Source organism: Haliotis rufescens, unplaced genomic scaffold (genome assembly GCF_023055435.1).
Source record: "Haliotis rufescens isolate VD_foot unplaced genomic scaffold, xgHalRufe1.0.p SCAF_9, whole genome shotgun sequence".
Classification (NCBI taxonomy): Eukaryota; Metazoa; Mollusca; class Gastropoda; order Lepetellida; family Haliotidae; genus Haliotis; species Haliotis rufescens.
The window spans coordinates 18,384,993-18,393,135 of NW_025964383.1; the positions used below are offsets into that span (position 1 = coordinate 18,384,993).

Below are 8,143 nucleotides of genomic sequence, written 5' to 3' on the forward strand. Positions count from 1 at the left end.
TTATATTCACAGTCAATAGTATATGTTATGTCTTCAATGACTTTAACGCGAAAGCATGATTATGACATGATAGCCTTTATTCGAGAGTTATCAGACGTGTACTTCCGGTTACAAGATGGCATCCGAAAAGAAGGATTCGAAGGTTTCTTTCACCTTTATTTTCTTTATTTACGTTTGTCTTTTTCATGCCCCTGCCTAGTTATATCGATTACCAAGTCAATTTCCTGTTTATGTAATATTTGCACCTGAAATTCCTTCATTAAACATGAAAAGTCAGGTTACCGGCTCATTCTCTGAAACCGGCAGCTTTTGATAACGATATACCATATGGGCCATATGGCCTGCCCTTATGGTCTTGAATTGTATTGCAGACACAACCACCATAGTTTTGAACTAAGTGTAATCATTTCCCTGCATATGTGGGACCTCATATGTGTATTCAGATTTTGGCTAGTACACAGAAATGGCAGCTCAGAAAATATACCTGGGTAACATACTATCCATTTCCTTGCCTTCCCTATATATATAGTATGAAAATTCAGGGGTAACTGCAGTATTTGGGTCCCTGCATTTGAAGGTTTCCGTAAACATGTGGCAGCCTTTGGCAGTTTCCTTAGATATATTTACATGATATATGAGTGTACAGTGATGCGCCATATGTGCATTATCAGCTATACTTTCGAATAAGGTACACAGGTACACAGATCCATGTTTTGACAATGATTTGTAAAATAAATGTGGATCAATCACATGTCATGTTCACACACATAGTAGCATTGACTGCTGTATTATAGGCCTATTTGTAAACGGTCTGTCAGCCTTTTCATTTAGAATTGAGGTAAAAAGTTCAGGGGTAACTGCAGTATTTGGGTCCCTGCATTTGAAGGTTTCCGTAAACATGTGGCAGCCTTTGGGAGTTTCCTTAGATATATTTACATGATATATGAGTGTAAGCGTGTCCAAATCCGTTAGGATGCATTTTAGAGGTAAAGGAACATTAAAATTGAAATGAGCATGAACATGATGAAAGGTTTGGTCTGAACATTGTAAAACTTTGCTCTTGGGCCGAGAGTTTTACTGAACTTGTGCATGTTGTGTTCACGTACATTCGTGTTGTTTCGTTGCGTGAGAACAATTACTTCATGTATGGTCACTTGACTTTCCAAATTAGGGTCTATTAGATTACTATAGAGTGGTCTCTAACTGTGGAAGTAATCTAGTCCACATTTTTAACATTCCCGAGAAATTGGAGTGACATGCATTCACAGCGTTAGGCAACAAAAATGGTGCCTATAAAATCCCCTCCCTTCGACAGTAAGTCACGAAGTGCGCATGCATGGAACACTTTCTATTTGCAGACTTCCTTAAATATGATAAATATTCGTTCTGCTTTGGGGAACCAATTACTGCGGTCTACCTGAATGTTTATATGTGGTTGTAACAGGCACATGACCAAAAAAAATGTGTAGTCTTGGGGAGAGATGGCATGATGAGCCGTCTTGTTTGTTGAAAGTTTTGCACTTTAGGCATATATGCTAAGTGGCTAATCGTGGCTTCTGAGGATGTAATTGTAAGTAATTTTAAGTAGAAATAATCATGATAATGACCAGAATGATGCTGATGTTTGCTTACCATGCTTACAGGTAAGAATCAATGATAATGGTCATATTACTTATAATGAAACGATAATAAATCAACCGGAAATACTGCATTTTATTTTCACAGACTTCACCAAATCAGCAGAAAGATGAGGTAGTAATAGTTTATTATCATGTTCAATGGGCATATGGGAATTTAATTTATTTCAGTAATTTTCAAGACAATGTTGAACTGGCCAAAAGTATAAACTGAAGGGGTCAATCTGGCCTCTGTCCGGTTCCCATTGAAAAAGATGGTCTGTGCCAAAAACATTTGCATCTACCATCTTAAACTGTCAGTGTGTATTTGTTTCACTAGAACGTGTAGAATTGAGTCTTATAATATAAGCTGAGCTTACAAGACCAGAAGAAATCTTACAAGACTTAAGCTAAAGATACATGAGATTCACACTGGATACAATAAAACCTCATTAATCCGATCTGTTCCATTCAAAGTAAAAGTGTCCGGATTAATGAATGTTCAAATTACCATGGTTAACAAATCATTGGTAAGTATTAATGGGGGTAATGTTCCTTTAGCTATTTTCCCAACTGTAACCATCCTGAAGATGGGGTTTCCAGATAAACGGGGTCCGGAATAACTGAAGATTCATTACACAACTTGTAAAGGCTTCAGCATAGCCACTTGTGTGGTTGATGCAAGCAAATATTTGGAAAAGTTAGATGTTCTCTCTTGCTATTGCGTCCATTAGTACCAAGTTCTTGAAAAGAAGTATGAAGATCCTGTAATTAACATATTTTTCAAATCTTACAGTATTGTTCAATTTCTTTGAACCCTTGAAATTAATTATCGGAGTTCCCCCAGAGTCACATAAAACCATGAACTGTAAAATGAAAAACTAACGCATAGCCTTGTTAGCGCCAAGTTTGGGCTTGTAGACGCCAAAGTTTTTGTCACAGTGTGACAGACTGCTTAATTTTATCAATTCTTGAATGGACATTCAACAATATCATTACCAGGTTTTGTAAACATCTTCAGGACATTATGGTTGACAATCAATGAATGTCCTGTAAATGTAGCCATCATCAACCCTGGCAATGATACATGTATACGTAAATGATATAAAAAGAATGAATGATATTTGTAAAAAGGAATTTTAAACAAGTTGGATACTAGATAGTGATATTTAACATGCTATGAGCAGGATCAGGTCCGGGATATATACTGATGGACAAGGAGAATACCATGGAATGTTTTTCTAATCATAAAGTTAATAGTAGTTAATAGTTTCATTATTATATATGTATTGTTTAACATGTGTTTAACCTAAAATCGGAACAGAAATTCATTCACAAATGATACTTCCCTTCGAAATTGATTGACAAAACATCGGCGACAAGGAAATGATTTTGCTCCTATGTTGTTATCTCTCCTGTATCCATAGCAACTGACATTGCTGAGTTATCATAGTAATATGTACTTTAGTATGCTATAATGTAGAAAATAGAATCTGCATGTACAATTGGTGTCGGTGAGGATGAAACGCCTTAGCACTATATTTGTTTTTGCTATAAACATGATAAGCAATTACCTATTTATCATGTTATTGATGTTACATATATTAATATGATTAAAATGATTGAACCATTTTTGAAATAATCATATAAAATGCATGCAAAGATGGACTGGTTTCTAAGATGAAGTAAGAAAATTACAGAATGGCTGCAAAATAAATGATTCACAGGTTGAATCATGGTGAATCATGGTAATGCCAGACAGTCATTCAATATGTTCAAGATCCTCATGTACCTAAAAGCACACTAACGGTGGTCGGGTAGCCTAGTGGTTAAAGCATTCGCTCGTCATGCCGAGGACCTGGGTTCCATTCCCGACATGGGTATAATGTGTGAAGCCCATTTCTGGTGTCCCCTGCTGTGATATTGCTGGAATATTGCTAAAAGCGGCGTAAAACCAAACTCAGTCAGTTAAAAGCAAACTAGATAATGTTGTTGAACATGTTAAAACTTATATGAATTTTCTTAATGTCAGTTTTAACTGTAATTTCCTTGATAATCATGCATCAGAATATTTTTGTCCTTTTCTCACCTCCACTTGCTTGGTACACATGGTACAGGAGACATGTACAGTATCCTTCGTATATGGAAGTGCTGAAGTCGTGACTCATTTTTTTTTCAGCAGTGGTCTATTGAAGACAAACCTGTCAAGATTGACAGATGGGATCCCTCGGCATTGAAGAACTCATTAGACGATGCTGCTAAAAAGGTATGTGTTTTCAAATGGATTTGGTGGGCAGACTGAATGACTTGGTTAGTGTGTGCTTTCTCACCCTGACAGGGGCACGGGTGGCCCAGTTGTCTAAGGTGCCATGTTTCGCTGTGCAGAGTTGCGTCCCTTCGGCACGCCGGAATCCTATGATTGTGGGTTCGAATCCCGGTTAGCCCTGATTATGTTTCTAGGTTTGTCAGCACCATACCCGTGTTCATGGGTTTTACCGAAGTGATAAACATCTGAGACCTGTATCACTTCGGGCTTTCCTCCCACATTAACATGATTAAGCTGACACGCCGCGATATAACTGGAATACTGTTTAAAGCGTTGTTAAACCCAACTCACTCACTCACTCTTTCCCTGGCAGCTCCCTGCTCATAATATCAATCACTAAAGATTGTCTGGTCCATATGGTCCAGATTTGATAATTTACAGACCGTTGTCATATGGCTGTAATATTGCGGAGAGTGGCATTAAACAACAAACAAACAAATAAGAAATGACTCTATCCATGAATCTTGTACTCATTTGTGAATGCTGGAACACACAGAAGACTGAACCTGTCAATTTTACAGGTGCTGCTGGAGAACTTTGGCTACACGGAATCTCACTCACTCATGGACGGCCGACTTGCCATCTGTACCATCGCTGTGGGCTTCGCCATGTTTGCCCTCGTGTGGGACTACTTGCGACCATTTCCTGAATCTCGACCGATTCTTATCATGTGTGTACTGTCGTATCCTTTACAAGACATTGTTGCATATTTCAACATTCTCTACCATCATGGGTTCAAAAGTCCTTGTATTACAGTGACAATGGCACGATTAAAATATGTGTAGTTTGTACAAGTAAACAAGGTAATCATGACAGACACATGGAACATTATGAACATGTAAACGTGCTTAATGCAGATCCGGGGTAGAAAAGGTCTTCAGCCACCCATGCTTGCCGTAAAAGGCGACTATGCTTGTCGTAAGAGGCTAACGGGATCGGGTGGTCAGGCTCGCTCGATGATGCATGTCATCGCATCCCAAATGTGTGGATTGATGCTCATGATGTCAATCACTGGATTGTCTGGTCCAGACTCGATTATTAACAGACCTCTGTCCTATAGCTGGAATATTGCTGAGTGCAGCGTTCAACAACAAACCAATCAATTTCCCAAAAGTCCCACAGACGTTTGAGAAAACTATTTCAGGAAGAGTTATGCCCCTTGACCAGCAAGCTATTTTGTGCTGATGGGCGTGCTCACTGTGTACACAACGTACGTGGAGAAGGGCTACTTCCTGGTGGTGCGGGAGAAGGACCGTGCTGGGATGGACCCTGACAACATCTGGAAACTCTCATCCTATCTGAAAAAGTAAGTGCAGGTCGGGTCAGAAACCCCGCGATCATAAGAATTCCCACGAACTTAGTGGCTGTAAGATTCCCAGGAACCTGGTGGCCATAAGATTCCATAATCAGCACCCACACTAAGGCAATTTATTTCACTTTTTTACACTGCTTTTCTTTGTAAAAAAATCTTTGTTATGCACAAGGAAAATTCTGACTGTCATGTAAATGTTTGGTCTTAGTAAGATCCTCATGGTTTATTCTCCCTGCAGTGTTTTGTTGTATGATAAACAACACCCACAAATCATTTATTTTTTAATCATATATCATTGTTCTTTTGTTTCTTGCAGGTATGATGATGTTTATCATCTGTCAGCATCCTTCATTGATGGGAAAACAGGCGAGACACGCTCGCGAGACATCAGCCACTCAGTAGCCAAGTTCTTTGACGAGACCGGAACACTATGTGCAGACCTCTTTGAGCCGTTGATTAAGCAAGTGAAACAGAGCCTTGACACGGAGAAGAAGAAAAACTAATGCAGGGAGGGTTGTGTGTGGGAAAATGTATGTATGTGCTTTGTTGCAGGTGGAGGGTGAGAATGCTTCGAATTTTTGGAGATTGAAAGGGCTGGACTGGAAGGTGGGTGGGTGGGTGGGGGAGACAATGTTTGTAGGGGATATAGGTTTAGGATCAAAGGGATCGAGTTTCTGGGATGGATATTAATCAAAAAACAAAATCGCCTCCAGGGCTAGTGGGATTTTTGCTGCTACCCCTGCAAAAGGTAATCCATTTGAAATAAGAAGACATTCTTTTTTCAATCTTTAATGCCTCAAATGTTGTGCCAAAATTAATGTCTATCTCTGAAATTTAACAATGAGAGTCAAGAGGATGATATATGATTTACAGCATATGTAAAAAAAACAGTGAATGGGCTTGTAAAATTACAACTTTTTTATTTCGGGCTTACGGGCAAGTGTTAATTTCCAACTTTGGGTATGGGTTAGGGTGGGGAAAAAGGAGCACATGAAGGAGGACAGATTTGATATACTGTAAATCTTGAAATTAACGCGAGCGTGAACTAAATGCCAAAAAAGCGAGTGGTCTTTGCTGGCATTAATTATCTTTGCATTTATGTCTCCAAAATGACTATCAACAATAAGACGGCTTCACTGCACACTTTGGATAGCGGAAATACCAACTTGAATATAGACACAAACACGGTTTATTGAGCAGCAGTTGTAACAAGTATATTACTGATATAACAATGTCATTCAAAGGATAGAAAATACACAATGGGCATCGGTGAGTTATCACTGCTGGGGTTAAGAGTTCTACCCACTCGTGTCAAGCTTGTTGACACCTCCGCATACCAATCAGTGAACTGTTATTGGTTCAATTATATTAATGATTTTGAACTTCCCTAATGTAAACATAAAAACTGTGTTGTTTTTAGGAAAACACTGTTTATTGTTTTTTACGGAAGATCTCTACTTAATTCTAATATGCGGTGCTATTTGCTGTTTGATTGGATTAAGGTAGATTTAGATTAAGGTAAGGTTGGATTAAGGTAAGGTTGGATTAAGGTAAGGTTGGATTAAGGAAAGGATATGCATCATTCTACTGGGGATGGGGTCGGGGGAGTCGCATTGATATTGAGTCGAATTTGGGGCTAGCAGTCGTATTAATTTGGAGACGCATTAATTTCCAGATTTACAGTATATAAACAAGGGCACAATGCCTGGAATAGACTCAAATTGGTCCAAAATGGAAGGAATGGTAAAACATTTGAAAGCAATGGTTTTGATTGAAAGTAAGCTTATTTTTAAGAACCTTTGTGTTTGGAACATTGCTTCCATGAAGGTCTTACCATCTAGCTAAAGAAAACATAAAAGCTCCAGGGTAAGTAAACTTATGTGTGAAGATAGACATAGTCCATGGATAGAACGTGGAGTTAACGTTTGTATGAAATCTTTGTTTTGTATGGGATGTGAATTGTTCCAGCTGATTGTCGTAATGAGAGATGTGTCTTATTTCGGAGCCATTGGTTATGTTGTTGTTTATGTTGGTTGATTTTGTTTTCCCATATGTGTTTTCCATCAACTCCAATCTGGAACATGTTATTGCCTTAATCAGCTGTACCTCAATCTGTGTTTTCATCCCAATCAGGCTGAAACTGAGATTGTATGTTTTGTCATTGTCATACATCATGAAATAAAAAAGTAATTCTTCATTCATTTGTCATTAATTTATGAAAACAATTGTGAAAGTGAGTGATTCTTTGTTATCAGCAAGCTATACTTGGTTGTATCCAACTGTAATGCTGCGAGCGGTCGGGTAGCCTGGTGGTTAAAGCGTTCACTCGTCACGCTAAAGACCCAGGTTCGATTCCCGACATGGGTACAGTGTGTGAAGCCCATTTCTGGTGTCTCCCGCTGTGATATTGCTGGAATATTGCTAAAAGTGGCGTAAAACTAAACACTCGTTCACTCATATAGCTGGAATATTGCTGAGTGCAGCGTTAAACAACAAACCAAACAAAAAAAACATATTAATTTCAGTGAAGAAATATGACATTAATTTGTTTATATATGCGCAGCTGCACAGCTTCTGTCTTGTGCTAAAATGCTAAATTATAACGTAGTACACCTTAAATTGGACCATAAACAAAAATGTTCTGCACTGAAATAACAAACCATCCACAAATCCTTGTATCGTTATTAAAATATTTCTGGATTGATGAACGTAGGACGAGTGTTAGACATACACCGTCCCATTAAGATATATAGGATAGTACATTTCTGACACTCGTGTGATATTCAATAATCCATGTAGAAATATTTACACAGCGACCTGTGAAACTAACAGGAAGTTTAAGCTCTAAACTCGCACCCGGCAAACAACGTATATGTCTATTTTACGAAC

General features: G+C 38.5%; 1 protein-coding gene across 2 annotated transcripts; it reads left to right on the forward strand.

Annotated features, from left to right (window-relative positions):
• Positions 1–87: 87 nt before the first annotated feature.
• LOC124145956 (signal peptidase complex subunit 2-like) lies at positions 88–7,451 on the forward strand. Of its 2 annotated transcripts, XM_046515947.2 has the most exons (6): positions 88–142; positions 1,726–1,752; positions 3,796–3,882; positions 4,464–4,624; positions 5,114–5,248; positions 5,571–7,451. In XM_046515947.2, the coding sequence occupies exons 1-6, from the start codon at positions 116–118 to the stop codon at positions 5,755–5,757; spliced, it is 624 nt and encodes a 207-aa protein (XP_046371903.1). In that variant the 5' UTR covers positions 88–115; the 3' UTR covers positions 5,758–7,451. The 2 variants fall into 2 exon arrangements, with proteins under 2 accessions (XP_046371903.1, XP_046371904.1); XM_046515948.2 differs by lacking the exon at positions 1,726–1,752 and having other exon boundaries at positions 91–142.
• Positions 7,452–8,143: the final 692 nt, after the last annotated feature.

Bases quoted from the DNA above. Each gene is read 5' to 3' on its own strand.
- LOC124145956 (XM_046515947.2), top strand. From the start codon at position 116: ATGGCATCCGAAAAGAAGGATTCGAAG. The intron at 3,883-4,463 runs GTATGTGTTTTC...TCAATTTTACAG, and splicing joins TAGACGATGCTGCTAAAAAG to GTGCTGCTGGAGAACTTTGG. The intron at 4,625-5,113 runs GTATCCTTTACA...TTGACCAGCAAG, and splicing joins CTTATCATGTGTGTACTGTC to CTATTTTGTGCTGATGGGCG.